Below are 25,771 nucleotides of genomic sequence, written 5' to 3'. Positions count from 1 at the left end.
TAAATCTGTAGTTGTCGATCTGGGGGACGATCTAGTGTACGATCTAGTGTACGACAATATGTTGGACTAAAGAGAATAAATAACTCTACTTCACTGATCATATATTTGTGTAAATATTAATGCGAAATAATCTGGACTTGGAGACCACTTGATTTATCTTCAGCAAAAAGCACTGAGATACAGAGGTGAAGAGCATCTTACACAAAAAAAAATGCAACATTTCATGGTGGAAACTTTCGATGGGAATTTAAGGAAATTAACGTGAAATAACGGAAATAAAATGTAAATACAGGGGTTTTCTGCTTAGGCTGTATTGACATATCATATGCAGATAGAAACAAACCTTTTCCCATCATAAGCAGACATAATTGTGATCACCCTTTTATAGAAATGAAAAATAAGCCGATTGATTTGTTTGGTGTGTGCAAAATTTGGATTTAAAGTCAACAACAAATTTATAAAAGTACTGTTTTACACTGAAGGATGATAATCAAAACTCTTCAATTAGCATGCTCAAGCTACATCCCACATGGTCACAGCTAGTTAGCAAAGACTAGCAGAAGGTGTTAAGTCATAAGCTTGTTAACTAAATATTGTGTTTGCTAAAGTGAAGAGTGTACTGCTAAATGCAGTAGAGTACATGGTTACAATTCAATTTAATGATACTTCATCATACTTTTAACTAAAAAATGCCATAAGAATGAGTACTGTTTTTTTATGTGTATTGTCACCCCAAATAAGTCCATTATTATAAGGTAGGGTTTTTATAGTCAAATCTTCACAAAATCTCCCAAATTCACAAGCTTAACTTCCTTTGGAAAATTTCCTGTATTAACTGACCCTGTGCAACGCTGACCTGGATTAAGGTTGAATTACAAGAGTGACATATCAGTCACAATATGCAACAGAAGACCATATTGATTTACATTATCAGCCCAAAATGGGTTGATGTGGCTGGTGTTGAAATACAGTCTGGTTGAATCCCTCAAGCAAGACTTTCCGATCTGCTGTTACACTGAAAGCAGACTGCAATAATTCTCCAAAAAGTGACATCTGTGTTTGAGTCTGTGTCTTCTAGACACTGAGCAGAGCAGAGTTCAGCCTCAGTCGCTCTATCAGGTGCGTGTTTGACCTAAAGCTGTTGAAATTCAACTCACCCTCATGTCCTCTGCCTGTCCGTCTGTGTTTGTGGGAGACAGATGTGGGTAGAGGACTATGTGTGTTTAATGGGTGTTTGCAATATTTTGGTGGGGCCCCGATAGTTACTGTAAGACGACGTGTGTATACTTTCATGTATCTGCCTGCGTGCAAGCACATCTTCTCCCCCAGACGTGTATCATATTTCTCCGCTAAAGGCAGGAGGACTTTATGAAAAGCCTTGATTTTGTACAAAATATTAGAATTTGCTCTCCTTTCTTCATATGCTCTTTACATATTTAAACTAACTTAATACCAGTTAAGTAATCTAAAATGACAAATTAAAACATCCCAGGCTTAGCAAAACTATTGGTTGTCTTATGTTAATGCCACCAAACTACTTACAGGTTCAAAGAAATTATAAGGAGACTTTTTTAATGACTCTAGTTTTATAGTTCCATATAGCATGTGAGCTTTAATCTCTTCCTGGCAGCCGAGGTGTATATTTACATGATAGAGTGTGTTTACACTGCCATGATAATGTATGGCTGCTTAACAGAGAGTGCCTGCAGGCTGATGTACAGTAGAGTCAACCTGAGCAAGTCCTGGCTTCACTCCCTATTATAGCGCATTAGAGGGATTTCAGGAGATTATGGTAATAAAGCACATTGATACTCATCTCCTGAGAGTAAAAAGGGCACCACTTTAATCCACTGAAGCTGTATTTTACTGTATTTGCTTGTAAGGTTAAGGCATTTTGTGACGTACGCCGTGTTGTCCTTACAGTGAATGGCTGTTTATATAGTAGATGTCATGATAATAATGCAGAGGTTTAACTGAAAATGTAAGCAGAGGATTTTAAATGGCGCTTAGCAGGGCCCGAAAAATAAATTACAAATACTGTAAGAGTTAATGTGCAATGCCTCATTGAGGACTTTGCAGAGAGATTGGTTACAAAAGTTGCAGCCCAGGATGAAAACAAAACAAATTGTGTACAATATAGTTTATATAGTTTATGATCATTTTACTCATTTGGACACAAACATCCAGATACAGGTGGATAAACAACAAAAGTTAAGTGTGTAATAATAACATCAGCTCATGATAAGTGTTCATGGTTCAATATAATAGTTAGAATAAAGTTAGAATACATTTGATGGAAAAATGTAACAAGCGGGAGGAGAATAAATAAGTCAAACACAATGTTTGCCTAATTGTGTACCCATGTATGTGCAGCAGACATAATGTTGGATCACATAGTTGCCAGCTGGCTGTTTGGTATATATTGTATGTCCACATAGCTTGTTCTGTTCTGCACCATTTGGTTTCACTTTACTGCATCACCTCCAGTTCAGGATCAGAGCTCAGAGAGGTGAGGCTACATCTGGGTTAATCATTAGCACCGCTCAGATGTATGTGTGTGTTTAGTGATTGGGTGTGTGGTTAAAAAGAAAAAAAAGTTTCCTTTGGGTGTCGGGATAATAACAAAGCATAAAGAGGAAGGAACTGCGGAGAAAGATAAGTTGTGTTCCTATGCTTTTTTGTAATTCCTTTGTGACTTAAGTACAGAAATACTATTGAAGTGAATTACAATGAGTGTTGAGAGACTGAAGAGAAGTCTTATATTGATCACTTTCCCACGAATAAATCTGAATGTCACCGTGCCATCAAAACAGATGATTTTCGCCATAACTCAAGAATTCCTATGCTAATTATGAAAATTTCAAACAAGTGTCTAATAGGATAAAACTATGACATTTTGGACAGACATGAATATCAACCACAGTTTGACTGGTTGGTGGAGGCATACAACCACAAGGGGGTAATTCTATTTTGTTTAAATTATAATAAATTATGAAGTACAGCTATGCAGGGTTTCCCCCAAAAAATGTGTTGGCATAAGTGCAATGTGATTTCACAGAAGTATGTGAAATCCACACAACCTCTTACTAGCAGCACTTACACAGCCACCACAGACACATGTTAGGTTAGCAACTACTTATTAGGATTAGTAAAGGAAATGAGATGGTTTGGGTCAAAAGTGCATTTGTTACATAACTTAATTTATGTAGACTACTTAAATTCAAATATATATACGTTGACTTTTGGTTTCACACAGGACATGAACAATGGTCTCCCCAGGGAAAGTCCTGAGTTTGACCCAATTCTTCCTTATAAGTTAAAGTAGAAAAATTTAAAAATAAAAAATGGATATTGCATATGTCTGAGGGGATATGAAGATTTTCATGTAGCCATAAACAGTGGTTATAAATGTATCACACTGTTGCAATTCATCCCATGTTAACTGACAAAACAATAATTCACAAATTCATCCAATATGATGAGGATATAATACTAGGCAAAAAAGAAATAGTTATTTACCAGTTTTCTGTCCTGAGAGCTATTCACAATCAGACAAAAGTCCAGACAGAATTTCCCATTTGGATACAGCTGTTAGTCTTTTACCCAATAATAGACTGAGGTATTGTTTAATTTGTGGCTGGTATTTCACACATGAAAGAATAGTTGACACTAATGGAAAAAGCAATCACTGAGACATGAACCCTGTCAAACTGTTTAAACTAAATTAAATCACACTGACATTTAAAGTATTATATTTGTGATATTGCAATGGATATAGATATGTGATTCAGGGGGATCCATTTTAAACAGTCCAGGAATGTGGATTAATATCCTGTTGCAATGTGGTTTACACTTTGTGAAAAAATTCTAAATATTCTTCATCCCTAGAGTCTTACAGTTACCGTTAGAGTGATTTTTAGACTTGTTTCATGCAGACAGGTGTTGGATTGATTGGAACACGGCATGAGGAATTTAAATGAATCCCACCTGACCTCATCAAGCTTTTGTAGATGCTCTGTCTGCTTTGTGTCAGAGGGAAGGAATGCCGATCTGAGAACTTACATCAATGCTGGACTTTGTTTAGCGTTGTATATCCAGCAGGTGTGTTCTGGGCGACAGAAGGTCTGCTGACTGGAGGTCTGTGTTTAAAACTCGACCTAAAGCTGCGCCGCTGATATGATTATGACTGTGAGAAACTCAACGGTTTAAAGGCCATGAAACACAGACTGCATTATGATGGAGAGAGTGTCCTGCTCAGGGTGAAGTACCGTTCTTAAGTGAGTTGAAGCACTGATTAGAAAAGATAAATGTAAGCAAAGTTGAAAGAGTTTAATTCACAGTAAAACATCCTCAGATTCATTTACGGTAATGTGATCTTTTCCACATATGACACTAAAGGGTTGACAGAACAGCCAATAAATAAATAAACTATTATATTCTATTTGATTGCCAGCTTTTGAGGTTACAGAACTATATGCAGTTACAAAGCCCAATTATTTGTCTGAACAATCAACAACATGGCTGTTGGACATCTGGATGGATTGCTACCATCCAGATGGCACCACAGAAAGTCACTAAACTGTATCTTGGAAGCTATTCAATTTAGACCCCAAAAATCGCCTTTATTTTGGTCCAGTGTCTTTGTTGTTTCAGCAATGTAGAGTTCCTGTAATTTAACTTTTTCAGACATAGATAATATGCCGTTCAGGAAATACTTAAATATAAAACTTAAGAAAACTATATGAAACTCTAGATATAGTAATTAATCTGTAAATTCACTTTGCTTCGGTCAGGAAGCTGCTGGACCACAGCTGACGTTCAAAACCAGGAAGTAGTGAATTACAATGGAAACCGTCCATTGAAAGTCATTTCCTAAAACACTTGAACAGAGCAGATCACCAGGGAGGAAAGGAAAGAAGGATGGAGAGCCAGTGAGATGAGGGATGCATGAGTGAGCTGTGAATTAAATGGTGTGTGAGCGAGAGAGAGACTGAATGAATGGACCTGATAGTAAAAGTGAAAGCTGGAAACACAATGAGCCTGTTGAAACACAATACACAGACACGTTATCAGCAGGGACCAGAGTGCAAAAACACAACCTCCCAGAGCAGAGCAGCCCTTTCAAAGAGACATTTTAAACACTTAAAATACTTTTTAAATGGAAACTAATTTGATATACCGTGTGCTATTTACAACATTTAAAAAAAAAAACACCAACTCACGACTCCAAAAACATGAAAGGAACTACTTAAACTAGCCACTGTTAACAAAATCCTGCTTGTTTTTGCATATGCCTGGTTTATCTCTTGCTTCTTAGAGAGACACAAACTGATCACAAAGAAACAAAAACAGATCTCACACAGAGACACCTAATAACTACAAAGAGATGCAAGATGACTACCAAAGGGGCAAAACAACCACAGAAAAAAGACCAAAACTAATACAAAACGAGGCTAAACAACTATAAAGTCTGTGTGTCTTCATTTTGAATATACTTTGAATATATTCTTATATATATAAGTGCATTACACATCTTGACAACAGGCTGGGTCATATTTAATCCTTTTCTCCTAAGAATTCCGGTCCCATACAGCAAAACATTATTGCGTATTTTCTCAAGGATTAAGTTTGTTTTTAACCTATCACAAACAAGTTTATTTGAAGTCTGCATAATGCGGCGTTGGGTTGGAGGTTGGGGTGGACGAATAGGTCAAACACAGGGGATTGTTATTTGTGTGAAACCAAGTGAAACATGCTTTATTAGACCTCAACCATGACCTTGTATTAAACCTAACAAAGTAGACCTGTTGCCTGAACCTAAACGTAATGGAGTTTGCAGTTAATAATGTTGTTGAACATGTATGTCGAAATGTTGATATGAAATGTATTTTTGGTTCAGACATGTTAGGATTCAACGTACCTGCGGTTTGCAGGAATGTGCAATGCCAACTGTTTATTCTGGCAGCCGGGTTCAATATTTTGATATTTGTTTAGGTAAATAGCTTTTTAAGGATTTAAATCAAACATTTGTAGTTGTTGGGGATTGTTCATGGATTTATATCCTTCCTCCTGTGACTCCAGTCCTCTGTGTTTGTCTCTCCTTGAGGTGAGAGAGATGAGAGAATGGCATTAAGAGAGGTTTTCCTCCCTCCCTGCTGTGTTTTGGCCACACTCTGCAGGCCGCAGGTTTACAGACTAATCCGATTAAAAGCTGGGGTGAAGCAGTCAGCCGCTGGTCAATGAAGGAAAAAGATTAACTCTTTCATTGTTGGGGGGGTCTATTTCCTCCTTACTCATTTCTGTTTATTCTCTTTCTCTTCCTCTCTCTCTCTTTCAATCTTTCTCTTTCAATCTTTTTCTGATCTCTCTTTCTCTTTGAAGTGGCAGTAGCGAGTAAGAGGTAGAGGAATGTGAACTTTTGAGGAAAGTTCAAATTATGTTTTACCCAAAGCACACTGGGCTGAGATTGGTACATTGTGTGTGTGTGTGTGTGTGTGTGTGTGTGTGTGTGTGTGTGTGTGTGTGTGTGTGTGTGTGTGTGTGTGTGTGTGTGTGTGTGTGTGTGTGTGTGTGTGTGTTTTAGTGTGAGTGTGAGAGAGCATACAGTGAGTGAGTCATTTGAAACTATAGCTGGTGTTTTCTTTACTGATACTGTTGCTATTGTTATTGTTTACAGGTTACAGTGTGACTGTCAGCACAACACCTGCGGCCTGTCTTGTGACCATTGTTGCGCCGGATACAACCAGTTACCGTGGAAACCAGCCACGACCTACCATGCCAATGAGTGTGAATGTGAGTAGGAGTCATGATACTGTGTTCACTGATGCACACGCACACACAAGCATCTGTGGATAACACATGCTTGGTCACACACACACACACACACACACACACACACACACACACACACACACACACACACACACACACACACACACACACACACACACACACACACACACACACACACACTAACACACATAGTTAAATCAGTGATCCCTGCAGAGGAATGTGTTTCTTTTGTGTGTTGGTTCAACAGAATGAGTTGGCCTTAATTTAATGAAGCTAAACAGACACATGGTCTGCAGTGCTGCTGTTAACTTTCTTGATCATTTTCACACATCTGAACTGTGTCTGTAGCAAAATTCCTTCAGGACGTCTGGTTGAATATGAGCAGGAATATAATCAGCATATTTTGAATACTTCTTTCCTGCAATATTGGTGCTAAAGAGTGAAGGAACTAGTTGTCCCATAAACCCTAGAGAATAGCGACTTGCTGCCTCTGGATCATCACAAATAACCCGTTTGTGAAAGAGAAAACAAATTCAGCAATTCTCAAATTCTTAAATAATTTCAGGAACACATTTTGGTTATCTATTTTGTAATATAAGCCCATACTCCCACCAGCCGTTTACTGGTGCAGTAAACATTTCCATGGTAACAGCGAGCTCCATCAATCAGAGACTTTGCTGTTACACTATAGGTCGGTGGGTAGTGTAATTCTCAATTACATCACAAATAAAACATTTTAGGGGGACTTTTTTCGGTCTGTTTTTAAATGAACTAAACTCCCTTTTATGAGGAAAGTTGTAATTTGGATTTTTAGATGTTGAAATAACGCTCTCTCTGCTTGTACATTCACAAGCTCAGTATATTTCAAACTAATTTTAAGCCCCAAACATGGCTGACTAAAGAATTTTTGAAAACTATCAGCTAAAAGCTTCAATCATGCCATAAAACCTTTACTGCGTCCTCCTGCAGTCTTGATTTATCAAAGCTCTGGTTATATTTACATGCGTGAGCCGTCTGTTATCAAAGCTGCAGTTATATTTAACAGGAACAACATGAGTATCACAATGGCAAAAGGGTCATCAAAGGGCAACATGATATGAAACTACAGAGAGAGGGAGAGTCAGGCATATACTGCAGATAGAGTGAGACTATAGTGGATCAGATTCTGTTCATATGTCAGCTGGAAGAATGTCTATCAGATAATAATGAAATAATACATATCTCTTTTTTCAACCTGTGCCAGGAAAACAAAGCTGCATGAATTCTTATGATGTTTAAATGTTATTTTGGATACATGAATATAATTACATTACAGAAACCTGTGTATTATGTTCCAGTCTTTATAAAAGACTGATGAAAGTATCCATTTCTGATACGATATATAATCTGCTGATATATAAAAGAGCAGAGTGAAGCAGTTTGTCCCCATTTATCAGCTGAGTTATTCTGGTCTGCTAGTTTCCTGCACTCAATTGTCCTTTAAAAGTCTTTTGATATATATTTTTTGGTTTGGTTTCAAGAATGGAAAAAAGTCAAATGTGCCTCAGGTCTGAGAAAAACGCTCACCACTATCAGAGCTGAAGGATAAGGAGCGCTGGTTTATTCAGCCGGCACCTGTCAGGCGCTGAGGGTCAGATAAGAACAAAAAGCTCTGTATCTGGGTTTCACTGACTCTGTATGAAGAGCAAACGTCGGTCAGGATTTTTTACGTGTGTGTCTTAAGCATTAAGTTCTCTTTCTTTATCTTAGGTTAAATTAAAGAATGTATGTAATCTTCTGACTGTATGTTTACATGTACAATGATGACGTCAAGTTTGGGCCGTTAGACTTCCGCTTCCTCTTTATTCATATAATGAAAGGACTATGTTACACAAGCACAAACACAAGTCCTTTTCTTGTCTTCTCTGCTAATGGTGATAACAAGACTTCATGAAGTCACTCGCAAGCCCAATAAATAGTCCTACAAATAATCCTGCAGAAAATATCAAATGTTTTTTGTTTTTGTCATCCCAGACTAGCTGTTTCTCTTGTTTTCCAGTTTTTATGCTATGTTAAGATAATTTACATTTTATTATAATTTATATTAAAATGAAGAACAATTGCATTAAGTCAGGCTTCCATTAGTCTCTATTTACATTATCAAAGGCATTAGCTACACATTTTCTCATCATTTGTCAATTTCTTCTTTTTCTTCATCTTGTCTTTGAGTTTGTCTTTGTCTTCTTGTTCTTCTACTTTTTGTTCTTTTACTTTGTCTTCAAACACTTCTTCTTTGTCTTCTTCTTCTAACCTTCTTCTTCTTTTAACACTACCGTCTTTGATCACTGCCGGTAATCAGACATGAAATAACCCTTTTATGATTCATAAAATATCCCCCACCTTCTTATTTCTACTTCAAACTTCAAAGAGTCTTAAAACTAACTTTCATAAAATGTCAGGAAATAATTAAGCTTGTGGGGCGTTAATTACAGCTTCTCTCATTTCTCTCCTTTTTTTTGATTTGTTTGGACACAAGCTGAACATGATCCTCAGCGGAGTGTGTAAGCTCAATGAACACCTGCATGAGGAAACAGGTTTCAAAACAACGACAAGTGACTTCACAGAGCAGCCTCAGATTATTGAGGTTGTTTCAGACAAACCTGTCACTGAATATGTGATGAAACATTAACTTGATCTTCTGAACAGCTGAGAAATGATACCAGGGTTTTCTGTCCATACATTATACATATATCTACTACTGTACTTATTATTAACTACGTGTTAACTAACCGCTTGCTCTCTTTCCCTCTCCTGTTTCCTCTTTTCCTCCTCTCTGTTCTCTTTTGTCCTGCTTCATGTCTCCTGCTTTGCAGCAGTTTTTACCCTCAAGTTGACGTGAGCATCAATGCATCTGTTATTTTTTATTAATTCACCTGCTTGTGTAAAGAACTATGAGCTCAAAGTTAATGATGTCATATAGAATTTGTTTTGTCTAATAATTATATTGCAGCAAGAATTTATCATTCATCATCTCAAAATCAATCCATTCTTTATGAAAATGTTGTAAAACCCAACATTGGATTTATAAATAATATAAGTATGTAAAATATCTAAATTGATAATTTTTCAGTTTCATAGAATAAATACAAAATGTGAAAATGCTCAGCTGTGATTCCCAACTTTTACACTAAATAACTTTTGTTTTTTGTCTGTTTTATTTTGTTAAAATAACACTACAGGAAAAAGATTACTGATATTTCAATGACATTTTACTCCTATACTGTCGCTGTCCATTACATGCTTTCAAACTGTATTTTATGTGTTTTATGTTTTGTATTTCAGCGTGTAACTGTCACCGTCACTCGTTTGACTGTTTCTACGACCCCGAGGTTGATCAGAATAGAGGCAGCATCGACATCCACGGACACAACAGAGGAGGAGGAGTCTGCCTCAACTGTCAGGTAATGCTCTTCTACTTCTCCCATTAAGTGGCTGTTATCGCCTTCTTGTCTGTTCCTCTTTAAAGCTTGGTAAAATTTGATTAATTTAATTATTTTCAGTTAGTTTATTTTTTTACGGTGGTATATTGCCTGTAGTTAAAAAAAATAAAAAAGAATGAACTGGTTGATATTCAGAGAAAAAACTTTGATATTCACTGAGATTATAAAGTCCTCAATGTATAAGAAAAAAACTGTGATAGTGCTGGGTATTTTTTTGTTGTTGTTTTTCTGATAATAGTCTCCGTAGTAGCATAAGAAGAGAAGTTTGAGTGAATCTGGCCTTTTCTGGAGAAAACAACATACTGATTTGAGTTTTGTTCTCGTTAATTTGTGAGTTTATTCGCATAATTTCATTCTTAGATAATATCACGTTTTTTCTTGGAATATTTCTCCCCTCTCACAGTGCTGTCATTTTTCTTTTTTTTTTCTTTTTTTTTACCTACAATGGCCCTGATGTGCCGTTTTACTGAAGTAATAATGTGTTTTGATGCAAATTCACGCCATACAAGGCGTACTTAATATACAGTACAAACATTGAAACTGGAATCTGTCCCATCTCTATTTTTACATGATGAACACTCTCAAAGTAATTGTGTGTCCAATATTGAGTTACTGATTACAGTCAACTGTAACCAAAATCCTCATCCTTTTCAGCATCACACCACTGGAGTCAACTGTGAGCGCTGCATCCCCACCTACTACAGGTCACCTGACCACGCCATCGACTCCCCATTGGCCTGCTCACGTGAGTGACAGCTCTGTCATGATCAAATGGACAAAAACATTCAAAAGCAAATATGACATATACATAATTTCTATCAAATTTGTCTCATTGCAATGTTTTTGCATCTCCCTCTCCTATTCTTCCTCTACCTTCCTCTTCCTCTCTGCAGGCTGTGACTGTCAGTCAGAGTTTACAGATGGCACCTGTGAGGATCTGACGGGTCGCTGTTTCTGCAAACCAAACTACACTGGAGAGAACTGTGACTCCTGCGACAGCGGTTTCATGAATTTCCCAGACTGTTACCGTGAGTCCCAGACAAAAACGCCTATTGAAATCTCTCTATCTATCCATGCCTAAAAACCTCTGGTTTCTAATCTCTATCTCTCTCTGTGTCCATCAGCCATCCCCACCTATCCATCCAACAACAACAACAACAACGGCGAGGCTAAACCGGCAGGAGAGATCATCAGTAAGACTTTTTTCCTTTTTGCGTTTGTGTCCTTTATTTTTTTAATTTAACATATGTTTGTGTGTTGTCCTGTTGTTGCTTCTTGGTCCTATTTGAGTATAAAGCTTTTGGCTCTCTTATCTTAACCATTACAAAGTATGTAAGAAGAAGGAATGGTTTCAGTTTAGAGAAGTCTTTTTAAGAGCATTTTATATTGCAGAAATGTGAAAGAAGGTTAGCTTATAATAATGATAATAATAAGTTAACAATAAATTCTGATCAAATTTAAGAAACAAACTAATGACTGACATTCTTACTCTCATACTGTTTCTGGGTTTCCCATGTTCCTCTTCATCTGTAAAGCTGTTGAGGATTTTGGTGGAAGTCAGATGTTTTGGGGAGTTTTGGGAAAATCAGTGTGGCGTGAATGGAATTTCAGTGGAATGTGATAAGCTGGGAAAACCAAAACACAGTTCAGTCCAACCTCATAGATACATGTCAGTGTACCACCTGCTGTGGCGCTGCTCATATCAGCCTGTTTGTGTTTGGGAGTTTTGTTTGTGATGAACACAACTTGGAAATGCTGTACAAGGATGCTTTATCTTCATGGAGACAACTTTGACTTAATGTCTTTCACATTGTTTTGTATTTTTTTAATCACCTGTTCAACCTATCAAAAGTTTAATAAATTTATCAACAAGAAACATTACTGCCAACAAACATGTTTATGCCCTCTCTCTGCAGACTGTGAGTGCAGTGCAGCCGGTACTGTGGATAACTCCTGCAGACCAGATCCCCGAACCCGAACCTGCGTCTGCAAACCAGGTTTCACTGGTGACCACTGTGACACCTGTGCTCCAGGTTTCCATGGACTCAACTGTCAGGGTGAGATATGCTTAAATGGATAGACAAATATATTAAGGCTGCCACTATGTATTTGTTTTATTAGCGATTAATCTGCCCAATTTTGCCTAGATTAATCAAAGAATCCTTTGGTCTATAAAACATCAGAAAATACCTCAAAATATCATAGGCTGTGGTTAAACTTGTCTTTTAAATGTGACTAAACTTAAATCAAAGAGGGGGTTCAAATCACCAGGCTGAGGTGATTCTTGATTAAAAAACTGTGACAGTTGAGTTTAATGGGTCGGGTCCCATTTGTTCTGCTCACAGCAGCACACAGACAAAAATACAAATGCACAAACAGAGATGTAGAAATTCCTTTAAATAAAGAAGCTTTATTTATAGGCTTGTTTATTTATCCTGCCTTAGTTTACCACCCAGGAGCATCCACACACACACACACACACACACACACACACACACACACACACACACACACACACACACACACACACACACACTTCTGAATAAACAGCATGCTTCTAAGTTGTGTTATTAAGAGTAATATAGTTTTACAGCTTTCCTTCAGTCAGTGAAGCTGGTAAAACACACACACACACACATTCATCATTCATCAATCTGTGTTGCTGCTGTTTAATTTATCTAACAGTGTGTGTGTGCGTCTGTTTGTTTGTGTGTGTATGTCTTCAGCCTGTCAGTGTTCAGGTCCCGGCTGTCTGGACGGGTCATGTGACTTTGTGACTGGTCACAGCGTGTGCCGGAGTGGTTTCCAAGGAAACCAGTGCGACCAGTGTGCACCGGGCTACTTCAACTACCCCCTCTGCCAATGTGAGTCATCTGTGGCTACGAAGAAGAGAATTTAAAAGTTTACATTTACTGTCTTTTTTTTAAAGGCACAATGAGTAAGATTTGTTGATTGCGGTTTGTAAACACAACATCCAAAGTTGTCCCCTTTCTCTGGGCTCGACATGTTGTTATGGTGCTCACCAGTGGGTGAAAGCCAACATCAGATACACTCTCGTTTTGGAACGAGCTTTGCAAGGTTGCAAATTATCAACATCCATCTGCAAAATGATGGTAAAATATGCAGGTTGCTGCCAGATTTGCTTCACTCACCAGCCAAAAAAACAATGGTAATAAGTAAAGTGGCTGTAAAATTTGGAATCGACAAAGCAGTGGCAGGTGTACCAAAAAAAATACATTTACAAGCTTTGTTTGGTTTGCTTTTTGCCTCCCTATATCTGTCTTTTTCTTCACTGGCACCTGGTTGCTACGAGGTTGACACCCAGAAACTTCTCCAACACAGCAACACCCCCACAGACACCGTCACACACTTTTAGTGTTTCATAAGTGATGATTGAGAGGTGTTATTTTCGTGTCAATCTATAGGATAATCAAACTCATTGTGCCTTTTAAAGTCCAACTATTATGTTTGGTGTACAACTCAATCCTGGCTCCATCTAAATCACAAAACTCTCCCTGTCTCTCTCGCCAGTGTGTGGCTGTAGTACAGTTGGCTCTTTGCCTGAAGGTTGCGATGCGTCTGGTCGTTGTCTGTGTAAACCAGAGTTTCAGGGTCCTCGATGTGAACAGTGCAGATCTGGATTTCACTCTTACCCCAACTGTCAAGGTACACACAGACACACACACAGACACACACACACACACACACACACACACACACACACACACACACACACACACACACACACACACACACACACACACACACACACACATGCGCGCACACACACACCAATCTGAAAAGAAAGTGATTAAATGCACCTGTTAGGGCTGTGTACTGTACTGAAAAGAGAGAATATGATATCCTGCTGGACTGAACACATATGGACCCGCATAGTGAGATGCATGTGGAAACAATTAACACACCTTCTTATGAGGTGTTATATTGCCTTGTGAAAGTTTCACCTTTTCAGTGTAAAAGAATAAATGGAGAAATGGAAAAAAAGCTACAATAAGTTATAAGGAAAGGATACGATAAGAATTCGATAAGAAAACAATACCTTCTTCTCTCTGTGAACAATTCCAATTTTTTAGATTAAACTGAAGAGAAGCCCAGCACATTCATTTACTCTCAAACTCAAGAATTGTTTTGTACCCTCTTCTCAGTTTTTCTTAGAGCCTATGTAAAAAAGTATTTTTTTATCTGTGCTATCTCGTCTTATGGTATTAAGTGTTTTCATTTTTTCCAATTTGTTTCACCTGTCATATCGTTACTGATGCCTACCATTGGTTGTTTATACTATATATGTGTTTTCACACCCGTTATGTTTGTTTATTAAAACGCCCTGATGACCTACAGTGGTCAAAACATGTTGGCTCTTTTATTTATTACTATAATAAAGGCTTTTTAATATTTCCCTCCTGGTTTGTCTTATATTTTGTTGTGCCTTGATAGCCTTCCTGTTTATGATGTCTCACCTCTTGTTATTTTCAGTGTGCACCTGTGATCCTCGCACCTCATTGGACTCCAGCTGCACCTCGTCAGGTCACTGCCACTGCCAGCCTAATTACAGCGGAGCATCATGTGACCAGTGTGCTCCTGGTTACTATGGTTACCCAAGCTGCACACGTAAGATATGGAACTTTATATTGACGCCTTACACTCCTGACTGAGTTCTGTAAGGTGAACAAAGTAACAAACTTTGTGTTGTTTGGAAATCGGACTTGACTTCTTTTGACGCTGATGCATGATGCCTACTGGCTTAATAAATCAATAACAATCAATTGATGAGACTGATGAGTAACATGAGTTGATCATGCGTTTGTTCCAGCCTGCCAGTGTTCTTCAGAGGGCTCCCGCTACACCAGCTGCGACCATGTGACGGGACAGTGTGTGTGTCTGCCCAATGTGGTGGGGCTGAGGTGTGACAGCTGTGCACACGGCGCCTACGGATTCCCCAACTGCCGAGGTAAAAACAACACGCACACACACAGGTTAAACACAGGCAAATTCTCTTGACTCCTTCACATAATGGAGTTGAGGTGTGACAGCTGCAGTTAATGTGACCTACAGCTAATCACACAAACACACGTTTGTTAGAGAGAACATGAGTAAGAGCTCAAGCATTTTTAGAGAGCAGAACTGCTGTGTTTGAAGCAAGATTAATGCTGCAATCACACACGATGTCAGCAGAATGATTGAAACCTCGTGTTCATTCTGTCGTGTGAGTGTTCACACATTATCTCAAGTGGTTAACTACACTGCTAGCTTTAGCTTTATATTTATGACAGCATTTACCAGAGGTGTGGACTTGAGTCACATGAACTCAAGTCAGACACAAGTCACATATTTGATGACTTTGGACTCCACAAAGACTTTCAACCCAGCTTGGAGTTTAGCAACAATTCATGACGTCACTTGGACTTTAGGTTTTTGACCTGAGACATACATTGAGCATTTGACTAAGGGAAGATAGGCTATCTAGTGTTCTCTAAATTATTATGGCAGGATGATGCTTTCTCAGTTTCAAGCTTAGAAATGTCAAAAAACTTCCTTTTTTTACTTAGCTTCAGTCTTGTGTTTCTTAAATCTTGTACACACCAACGTCCTTCTTGTGCACGATATTAATGATACTTAAAGCAGTAGAAGGTGTTGTTACCTGACAGAACAAACTATTTCCATATTGCCCATACTTGGTGTCTATATTCTTGTAAACCTAATCCATGTTGTCACGTGTATGCAAAGGAAATGGAAGCAGTTAACAAGAACTATATAGTATTGATGAATAAAGACGAGTTCCACCAACTAGCATATAATCTGTTGCTATGACTTGATTTTCTTTCCGTATACATACATGGCTGCAATTTGACACTCAACTAGTTGTATCAATATTCTTTTTCTTTCTTTTTCTTTGTCACTTATAGCTGGTACCTGCCACCCTGACGGCTCTGTTCAGTACGTGGTGCAGCCACCAGTGGTGAGTTTTCAAGGTTTTTGTGATTGTTTTTTTTTCATGTTATATTTTGTATTTTATATAAATTGTTTTAAAGGTTAACTGTGACACAAAATAGTTCCAACTAAAAGCGCTGAGCTAATAATGGAAGCCCATTTTAGACAATGTGATGAAAATTTCTCGAATTAATGACTTAATATCTCAAAATAATGACTTAATATAGCAAAATAATGAGAACATTTCTCAAGATTTTTTATCTTACTCATTATTTTGAGACAGTTTGTCATTATTATATACAAGATTCTTTTTTTTAATCTTGTTGTTCCTTTTAATGGCATAAAAGGCCCCATATGAGTTTATTTTTCTTTTCAATCACCTTCTCAGGGCCAATGTGAGTGCCGTCCTCACGTGGAGGGCCCGGCTTGTGACAAATGTAGAGCTCTGTACTGGAACCTCTCCCCTGACACTCCTGATGGATGCACCAGTAAGAGATAACAAACACACACATCTCACATATGTTTCACAAGTTTAAATGATGTAAATGGAGCTCATAAATGAACTGAAGTCTGAGTGTATTCTTTCTCCTGCAGACTGTGAGTGTAACATTGCAGGAACCATTAGTGGGGTTGCAGAGTGCGCACAGGTGAGCAAACTTATTGTCAGTTCTCAACTTCTATATATATTTAGATATTTATACTGTATTCTCCTCCTGGAGAGCATAGTGAATATTGCATTTAGCACAGGAATATTTGCACTTGACGACAAAAATTGTAATACTAAATACTTTATGGTTGTTATGACATTGGTGATTATTGGTTATAATTTTTTCTGTAAGTGAGAAACAATCCAGGAATGTGGCGTGTTAGACGTGTTAGGATTCTTTGTGTTTGTATTGAATATTGTTGTTTATCACAATTTTCATAATTCTATGTCCATTCTTATTCCTTTGATTGTTGTCCTTTATTAATCATTGTGTGTCCCTCTAAAAAAGTTTCTCTGATTCTCTGTCCTGAACAAAATATATGCCAAATGCAATAACACAGCCGAAATGGTTGGACAATTAAAAATTAGGAATCCGAAAAGATGTTCCTAGTGATGCATGAGGGTTGAACAGACAACAGAATGATCAATACTGCCCTTTTAATAATAAAAGTACTGTAAGTGTCCATGCTTCCTGTTGTAATTCTAACAGCAATATTTCACTTTTTGTTTTTGACAGGAAACTGGTCAGTGTCACTGTAAGCCCAACGCTTGCAGTGGAACCTGCTCCACCTGTAAAGATGGCTACTACAACCTGCAGGAGAAGAACTACTTTGGCTGCCAAGGTAAGTGCTCATCAGCAGTGTTTAATAACACTTTTTAAATGTTGTTCCCCCTTCAGACACAGGCTTTGATTGCTGTGATGCGGCCATCTTGCATTGACATTTTTGTTTGTCGTGTTTTTAGGTTGCCAGTGTGACATTGGAGGTTCAGCGGGTCAGTCTTGTGGAGAGAGGAACGGCCGTTGTCGCTGCAGACCCAATGTGGATGGACCAAAGTGTAATCTGTGAGTTAAACAAAAGATCTGAGAGGGATTTAAAGTAGTATTTGTTGTACTTGTAAACTTTAATTTATTGTTATTGATTTTATTGTGATGATATAAAATTAACTGCAGTTGCTTGCTTCTGAACAGGAAATATCTTGCCTCGTATTGCCAACTTTATTTGGATGAAAAATGTGGGTTATAAGAAACCATTTTCACCATATAAATAAAGACATGAGGGAGGGAAAAAAAGAGAAATGAGAAAACCTGCTAGAGACCTAACTTTATAAAAATGTGCATCCAGACTTGCTTGTTTCTACGTTAGCTCTTTTACCCTCTAAATGCACCTTACTGTGTCTGCAGACCCCGTCCAGATCATTACTTCCCAGACCTCCATCACCTAAAGTTTGAGATTGAGGAGGGAACCATGCTCGATGGCCGACCGGTACGATTCGGCTTCAACCCTCTGGAGTTCCGGGATTTCAGCTGGAGAGGATATGCTCAGATGTCTCCCGTCCAGGTAGGAACATTACATTTTGACCTTTACCATCTACCTTTACCATACAGTAAGGATAGGTTTGGGTATTACAACATGTTGCACTAGTGGATTAAAGATAAAGATTTGTTTCACTGAAGAGGACATGCTCTGTGTGTAGATATGAAGGACTCAAACGAAAAACACGACAATCCTCAACTTCAGGTTGAATTATACGCTAAAGAACATAGTAATGAATATTAAATTCCAATTCTGGTCATAGATACTTTGAAATCCTACACACTGGCCCTTTAAGTTAGTACTGTTACTACATTTGCTGAAATCTTGAGCTTTTCAATACTCCAGATAAATGTATTTCTTGTCATCTCACTGATTTGTTTTCCAATACTACGGTGTAATATATATTTCAAAAAATCAATATGCTTTTCTAAAAAATGGTGCGACTATTATTATGTGACTGTGGCCCATCATTAATGCTCCTCCTGCATGAACCAGAAAGCTTGCTCCATGGCTAAGAGTGATGTTGACATTCAAAGCGATATTTCTCATTGGTAGAATTACCTCTCAGCACTTATTACTCCAAAGCACTCTGGAGTTTAACATTTAATGTAATTTAACTTTTAGGTATACTTCTGTTGGTGAAGTAGTTGACAGATGTTAAACCTGTGTTCCTTGTCTCAATATGGATCTGACAGGTTCATCTTTGTTATTACTTTTGCCTGTTTTTGAATGATAGTGAAAATAAATCATCTAGAAGGATAGTTTTAGAGGCTTACTACTTCAGAGCTTCTTTGAATTTTTGTGCTGAGAAGAGGAAATCCAGAGAGAAATATTGCTGGTTGTTTTGGATGATAAAGTGTTTGCTTTTGGTGGTGAAGGTGATGGTATTAAACTCTTGCTTTTGGCTTGGTTTCTCTTATTCTGTTGGTGTTTCCTTTATTCATCCCTCCCTCCTTCATGTTATGTTTTCTTATCCCTCTTTACTCTCCTCTTCTCATCACACTTTCTTCTTTCCTCTTACATACCTCCACTTACTGTTTCCCTCTCCTCTTCTATCCATTATTTCCTGCCCTCCACTCCAATTCATCCCCTTCTCTTTCCTCTGTACTCCCTTGCACTGTCTCCCCCTCTTTCCCCCTTGTCTTTCATTTGCTTTTTCTCCTCTATTAATTTCCTTTTGCCTCACCTCTCTTGCTCCCTTTATTCACCATCCTTTTGCTACTTCCCACTATCTCCTTTTCTTCCAACCCCCTTCTCCTTCCTCCTTTAATCTTTTTCCATCTTTACCCCCTTCCTCTTCCCTCCTATGTTTCCTTATACCTCTTTCTTCTCTTTATTGTCTCCCCCCACTGTCCTCCCTCTGCCTGCTGCCTTGCTCACTGGTCATTTGGCAGTCCAAAGTGTTGGTGTCGGTGTCGGTGAGCTCTCCAGACCTCTTCCACGTGGTGCTACGCTACGCCAACAGGAGGGGTTCGGATGTTCGGGGCCGGGTGTCGGTCATAGACGACGCCTGGAACTACTACTGTGGTAACTGTGAGTGAGAAAAAAGACAGGAATACTTCGCTACTACTACTTCTGTCTTCTTTCATCCCCTCCATCACTAACTCCAGAGGCAGTGCAGTAAATGCTTGTTTGAAAGCTGCACCTCCTTATCGATTTATTTTCATGCTTTGCTCTGGATTTAAGCTGTGTTCAAAAGATATGTCATAAATTTAGATTCCAAGTCAGAATTCCCACTGGGCAGCCTCATGTTGAAAATGTTAAACATACTAATTGGAAATTACAAAAGAACTGTTAGCAGCCAGCAATTTCTGCTAAATATCTTTGATACAGCATTAGCCTTTGCATACAGAAAATCTTACATTATGCAAAAAAAATTGTCCAGAAGTTTTCTGACTTGGACTTCCAAACTGAAAAACAGATATTTCTATGTTTTGATGAGAACATAACTTCATTCCAGCTTAATCTGCTGTCTCCTCCTTTCTTTTCTCTGACTTTCTTACTTGGCGCATATATCTGTCAGCTGACAGAGAGATGTGTGTGGTGGTTGGTGATTTTAAGCTGCTGTTGGTGGCGGCCTCTCCTCTATCGTTTCTCACCTTTTAGGGCCACAGATTAGTGCAGAGTTCAGGGATTTTAGACTTAAGTATTCATATCTTCTACCCTCCACATTTTCTTTTCTCCCACTTCATCCCTTTTGCAACCCGTCCCTGTAGACTGCAGTGAAGCTTCAGGTTTATGTGAGCGAGGCAGACGTCTATCTGACTCGCTTCATCCTCAGATATGTAAACTCTGAGGGCGCTACGTCCAACGGTAAAATAACAGCCTATCAGGTCAACCGCAGAGGTAGGTGTACACCAATCGCAAGAGAGTATCAGTGTGCCTGAAAAAACAGCAGTAGATGAGATGTATGTGTGAGTGTCTTGTTGTATTTTTTTTTACTTTTAAATGTAGTTTTCTTCACTGAAACATGCATTTATTGTTGTTAATTTATGTTGTGTTGTCCAATATTCACATGTATTTCCCTCAAATACATCTACAGAATTTACCTAATTCTTTCTTTTGATTGCATTTCAGTTGTTATATCTAACTCCATACATTTCGTATGTGTGTCTGTTTTCCAGGTTCAGAGCAGTCCAAACAGATTGTCTTTGCTCCCAGTGTGGAGCCCACTTTTGTCAATGTTCCTCAGAACACCTTTGTGGAGCCATTTGTCCTGAACCCAGGAACCTGGACTGTTGTTATAGAGGCTGAGGGAATCCTGCTGGTGAGACACACACACACACACACACACACACACACACACACACACACACACACACACACACACACACACACACACACACACACACACACACACACACACACACACACACTGTACTCATCTGTTTTTAAACTCTAACTGGTGAAGCGAAGCCACCATTAGCACAGGAAGCCGAGTGAGAAATGCATTGTCATATTTTGTCTAGATAATGAACAGAAAAGTACTACTGTATTCATCATTCACCAAGTAACACTGTATTCATGCTCTGTTTCACCCTCAGGATTACCTGGTGCTTCTGCCCAGTGCCTACTATGAAGCTCCCATCCTGCAGATCAAAGTTACTGAGCCCTGCTCCTACAGCTCTGTGCCCGACGCCAGCCAGAAGTAAATACATATGCACATTCATTTTTCACTAAATATAGCTAAATGATGGCTAACCAAGTCTTTTTTTAGTCAAGGACAGCTCCACATGTTAGTGCTTTAATATGCAATGAATGTGGTGCATTTTTCTCATCATGTAAAAACAGTTTTTAAACCTTGAGGGAAGTGTTTGACATTTTGGGAAATACGTTTATTTTGTCTTCTTTGTGAGAGTTAGAGAAATTGATCGATACTACTCTCATGGCGATATAGGGAGTATGAGCCAGCAGCATGCAGTTCGCTTAGCTTAGCACAAAGACTATAAACAGGCAGAAACAGCAGAAGAGCCTTCCCCAAAGATGGGCCTAAAAATTGTCTCACTATAACCATGTCCTCACAAGAATATCATGCTATTCTTGTGAGGACATTAAATATTTCTGTCCTCGTGAGGACACAACAAACCATCTAAAACAATCTTATTTTAAGTCACGTCTGTTTTGTCACTCTTTGTCCATGTAGCTGTCTGCAGTACAGATATCTGTCTCTGGACTCCTTCCCCTCAATCTCCGGCAACGATGCCAGCTGTCGCAACGACAACCACCTGCCGCGCCCCTGCCCAATGGAGAAGGTCACCCCTCGGCACCCTGACATGGCCGTCTGCAGTGGCTACGATGTAAGAGAGGAGAAAGTGTTTGTCCAGTATATGTGTTGTTTTATAGAAACACAAAGACTCAGAGAGGCCAGACAGAGCTTTAATAACTTATTTTTCAGATCAACGTCCAGCTGCGAGGCCGTCTGTCGTCTCCAGGTGATTACGTTCTGGTTGTTGAATATTCCAGTGAAGAAGAACTGCCACAAACTCTGTCTGTCACTCTAAACATGCTGGGAGCACGAACACATGAGCACCGCGTCATCCTGCAGCACTGCAAATACAGGTACGAATTCCAGATTCAGTGCTTTTAACTTTCTTCTTCTATTGACACTATTTTGACCTGATCTTTGATTATTTCCAGGTCTCTTGATTAACTAAAGGATGTCTATCTGTAGTTGTCACATTTACCATCATATTTTTAAAGATTAATTAATGCATTGATGCCAGTACCACCACACCACAAAACACTTATTTCCACACCTCTGACCAGATTGATGGTGGACCTTCAAGTTTTGTATGACTTACAGATAATAATGATATCCCCTTTCTAAGTCCCGTCCCCCTTAGTTACTGTTGTTGACAGAAAGAAACATGGCAACACCAGTTCTGTTAATGTGCTGCAGTTTGCCATGTAAACTGTGTTCCTTTCAACACTGTACATACACACTCCTCCCTACTGGTTAGGTTAGTTTCTAACAACAGAAGCTAACATTAGCATTGACAGTTAATGTTAACGTATTTAAAATAATTTTGTTAATAATTTTGTTACTATAGCCCGATACTAATGCTCCAGCGTGGCGCAATGACTGATGGGTAATCTCGCTTGTCAACTGACAGCAAAGTGAAGCTCCGTTCTTCCCTACACATTTCACAGTTCCCTTTGAACTGAGCATGTTTGCTCCCTAAGAGTGTAATCTTACTTAACTTGGATGAATACCCTGAGCAGGACACATCGCAGGGAACTACTAGGTGATCGGAACACAGACTATTTGTTCTGGCTGCAGGGAAAAGTTTGTGTGTTTTTGCCTTAATGTGTGGACTCAGCTGGTTCACAGTTTACTGTTACCTTCTGTTCTTTAGGTAGTCTGTCATCAGCTCTTAATCACTCTGTGTGTGTTTTGTCTGTGTGTGTGTGTGTGTGTGTGTTTTTTGAGTAGCTTCCTGTGTCGAGTCGTGGCCATTGATGGACAGAACAGAGTGGCCGTCTTCTCTCTCCCCTCTAATGCTGAGATCCAGCTCATCTCTGACCGTGCTAGCTTCTTCCTGGTGAGAGCACCACCCACGTCACATGATAGACCCGTAGATCAGGGGTCATGTGATGAGCATTCTGGAAAAAAATTATAAACATGGAAGGTTTCACCAGCCTAAGATACATTTTCAAGACATGTTGGTATTATTTATATTATAACATAAAGGACAGAAAACTACGAAAGCCCCGAGAGGCAAGTCCAAATTTTTTTTTCTGCTGATCCAATTACTGAGTCGGATTTTAATTGTTTTCTAACTGGGGTTTATGGTTAAGAACATTGGAAAACAAATGTTTTTCCAGGATCATCTTTCTAAGTTTTTTTTTTTTTTTTTTTTCTGTGAAAACTGGTGAAAAAGGTTTTGGAAGTGTTTGTAGCTGTAATACTAATTTCGACCACAAGAGGCTGAAGTGCACAACAACCCCATTTATTAAGTAGGACTAAAAGCATTCATGTTTAATTCTCCATGCACTCTTAACAGAAGGTACATATTATTGGTGTAAGAAAGTTATGTAAATCAAGACTCACCTGTAAAAGAACATATATGCTTTTGGGTCCTATTATTGGAAAAATGATCCTGACAATTTTTTTTTAAGTAACTCGTCTACCAAAGCTTTTTTCCCAACGTGTTTCACAGATTAATTTATAAAGATGATCCTGGCAAAAACTTTCATAAACAAAGAAGAGAAAACTATTTATATCAGACAAATGGATCATCAGATTTGTTTTTCTCTCTTGCCTCTCAGGGCTTCCATAGGGGACAAAGGAAATTCCTAAAAAATATTTATTTTTGTAATAGAGGTTTTTTCGCTACCTTTATTTTCCAAGTTTAGCAACATTTTGACCTCAATGTCAAACTGTCAGATTAAATGTCAAATATATTGGGATATGCTCATTTTAATAATCTTTAAAATTGCATGTTTTGCATATTCAAAATAAATAATCGATATATTTTGGATAAATAATTTTATTAAACAATGATTAACTTTCTCTTGATTGACCATCTTCTTTATGTGTTTCTTCACTGTCTTCAGCACAAAGTATACCTGGTGCCTAAAGACCAGTTTACCATGGAGTATGTCCAACCTAAAGTCCACTGCATCAGCACTCATGGACAGTTCTCACCTGACAGGTAAAGTAATGTATAATAACTGTAAGATAAAATAAGATAATCCATTATTAGTCCCGCAGCAGGGAAATTTACAGGATCACAGCAGCATAGAGATAGTGCAAACAAGAGACATAGTAAAAAAACAAGTATTGTAAATAAGTAATAAAAGTAATAAAACAGGAAAGAATATTAAAAAAGTAAAAAAATCCACAAGAACTAAAAATATTATATATACAGACAGAATAATTATAGTATTGCACATATGTATTTATATTGCACAGATTTTTTAGTGTTTTGTGGTCTACTGGGATGGCAGACAGAGCTGATACTGTACCACCTTTATAAATATGCACGTACTTAACAACTATTACTACTCCCCTCTGTTTCTGTAGTTCCTCCTGCGTCCCCTCACGCTTCCAGACCCCATCAGACTCGCTGGTCCTGAAGGAGGGCCAGAGCTCTTCCATGCAGGAGCCCATCCTGGACTCCCCTGCAGCAGCTCCTCCCCTGCCCCTCCACCAGCAAGACAAGCCGGTCTGGACGGGAGGAGACAGACCTCCCCACGGAGCAGATAATGCAGAGCACATCAGGCTGGATTCACTGCAGGTACTGTCGCTGATGCATTTATTAAAGATGTTAGATGTTTTAATTTGAGTCTTTTGTAGGGATCATTTCCCTTGTTTGGTTCATAGTCAGTGGAAAGTAGATATTTTGATATTTTTATATCTAACTATTATCATTTCTTTAAGTTTCTACTTTCTACTACAAACAGAAATGTTCTTTACATTTTAAAAAAGTCACAAGTTCCTCTATAGATTGGACCATTACAGGAAAAGAGTAGATTATGATACTGTTTTATAGATTAAACCATCCAACCAAATATAGAGTATACTACGTTTTTTAAATTAGGATCACCTGGACCAGCTGGACTAAGAAACCCATTGGTAAAACTCTGTCATTTTCTAAAATTACTATCATGCCTGTGATTAGGAGAGCAGATGAAATTCAAACCAACAGTAGGAAATGACCCCGACATGCAAAGGTTTATGGGTATGAGGAAACAGATGCTTGTGGTCCTCTTGACTGTGGACAACTACAATCTGGACAGAAACTCATATTCAAGCATTTCCTGAAGTGTTCTTACCTGATATGGACACCACAAGAGGAATAACTCCCTGAGCTTCAGTTACAGGAATGAGGAACAGATTTCATTTTAAGGGATGACACATGTCCAAAACAATTCAGAGATTTAAAAAGCAATAAAGTTTATCAACTGTGATTCAGACCTCAAGAAATGTTGGAGTGCCTGAGTGAGATGAATCATGGGAAAAAAGGGAAGTCAAGGAAAAAAGAAATAAAAGTTGCCGTTTTTGTCTCTTTTCCATCTCTTCCTCT

At 38.5% G+C, this 25,771-nt stretch overlaps 1 protein-coding gene across 1 annotated transcript in view; it reads left to right on the top strand.

Moving 5' to 3' along the window:
• Positions 1 to 25,771, top strand: part of lama5 (laminin, alpha 5) — a 95,742-nt gene that overhangs the window by 38,597 nt on the left and 31,374 nt on the right. Inside the window, exons 7-30 of the mRNA XM_054608709.1 lie at positions 6,677 to 6,792; positions 10,114 to 10,232; positions 10,926 to 11,016; positions 11,165 to 11,299; positions 11,396 to 11,464; positions 12,188 to 12,328; positions 12,998 to 13,135; positions 13,803 to 13,937; positions 14,766 to 14,900; positions 15,103 to 15,240; positions 16,196 to 16,248; positions 16,609 to 16,708; positions 16,815 to 16,867; positions 17,444 to 17,549; positions 17,671 to 17,770; positions 18,110 to 18,266; positions 19,637 to 19,775; positions 20,867 to 21,009; positions 21,287 to 21,390; positions 21,886 to 22,039; positions 22,138 to 22,301; positions 23,176 to 23,284; positions 24,300 to 24,397; positions 24,769 to 24,982. Coding sequence (XP_054464684.1) covers positions 6,677 to 6,792; positions 10,114 to 10,232; positions 10,926 to 11,016; positions 11,165 to 11,299; positions 11,396 to 11,464; positions 12,188 to 12,328; positions 12,998 to 13,135; positions 13,803 to 13,937; positions 14,766 to 14,900; positions 15,103 to 15,240; positions 16,196 to 16,248; positions 16,609 to 16,708; positions 16,815 to 16,867; positions 17,444 to 17,549; positions 17,671 to 17,770; positions 18,110 to 18,266; positions 19,637 to 19,775; positions 20,867 to 21,009; positions 21,287 to 21,390; positions 21,886 to 22,039; positions 22,138 to 22,301; positions 23,176 to 23,284; positions 24,300 to 24,397; positions 24,769 to 24,982 — 2,911 coding nt within the window. The remainder of the gene's footprint in view (positions 1 to 6,676; positions 6,793 to 10,113; positions 10,233 to 10,925; positions 11,017 to 11,164; positions 11,300 to 11,395; positions 11,465 to 12,187; positions 12,329 to 12,997; positions 13,136 to 13,802; positions 13,938 to 14,765; positions 14,901 to 15,102; positions 15,241 to 16,195; positions 16,249 to 16,608; positions 16,709 to 16,814; positions 16,868 to 17,443; positions 17,550 to 17,670; positions 17,771 to 18,109; positions 18,267 to 19,636; positions 19,776 to 20,866; positions 21,010 to 21,286; positions 21,391 to 21,885; positions 22,040 to 22,137; positions 22,302 to 23,175; positions 23,285 to 24,299; positions 24,398 to 24,768; positions 24,983 to 25,771) is intronic.

Source organism: Anoplopoma fimbria, chromosome 12 (assembly GCF_027596085.1).
Source record: "Anoplopoma fimbria isolate UVic2021 breed Golden Eagle Sablefish chromosome 12, Afim_UVic_2022, whole genome shotgun sequence".
NCBI classification, from domain to species: domain Eukaryota; kingdom Metazoa; phylum Chordata; class Actinopteri; order Perciformes; family Anoplopomatidae; genus Anoplopoma; species Anoplopoma fimbria.
The sequence above is the reverse complement of the archived record's forward strand: the minus strand, read 5'-3'. Positions and strand labels throughout refer to the sequence as shown.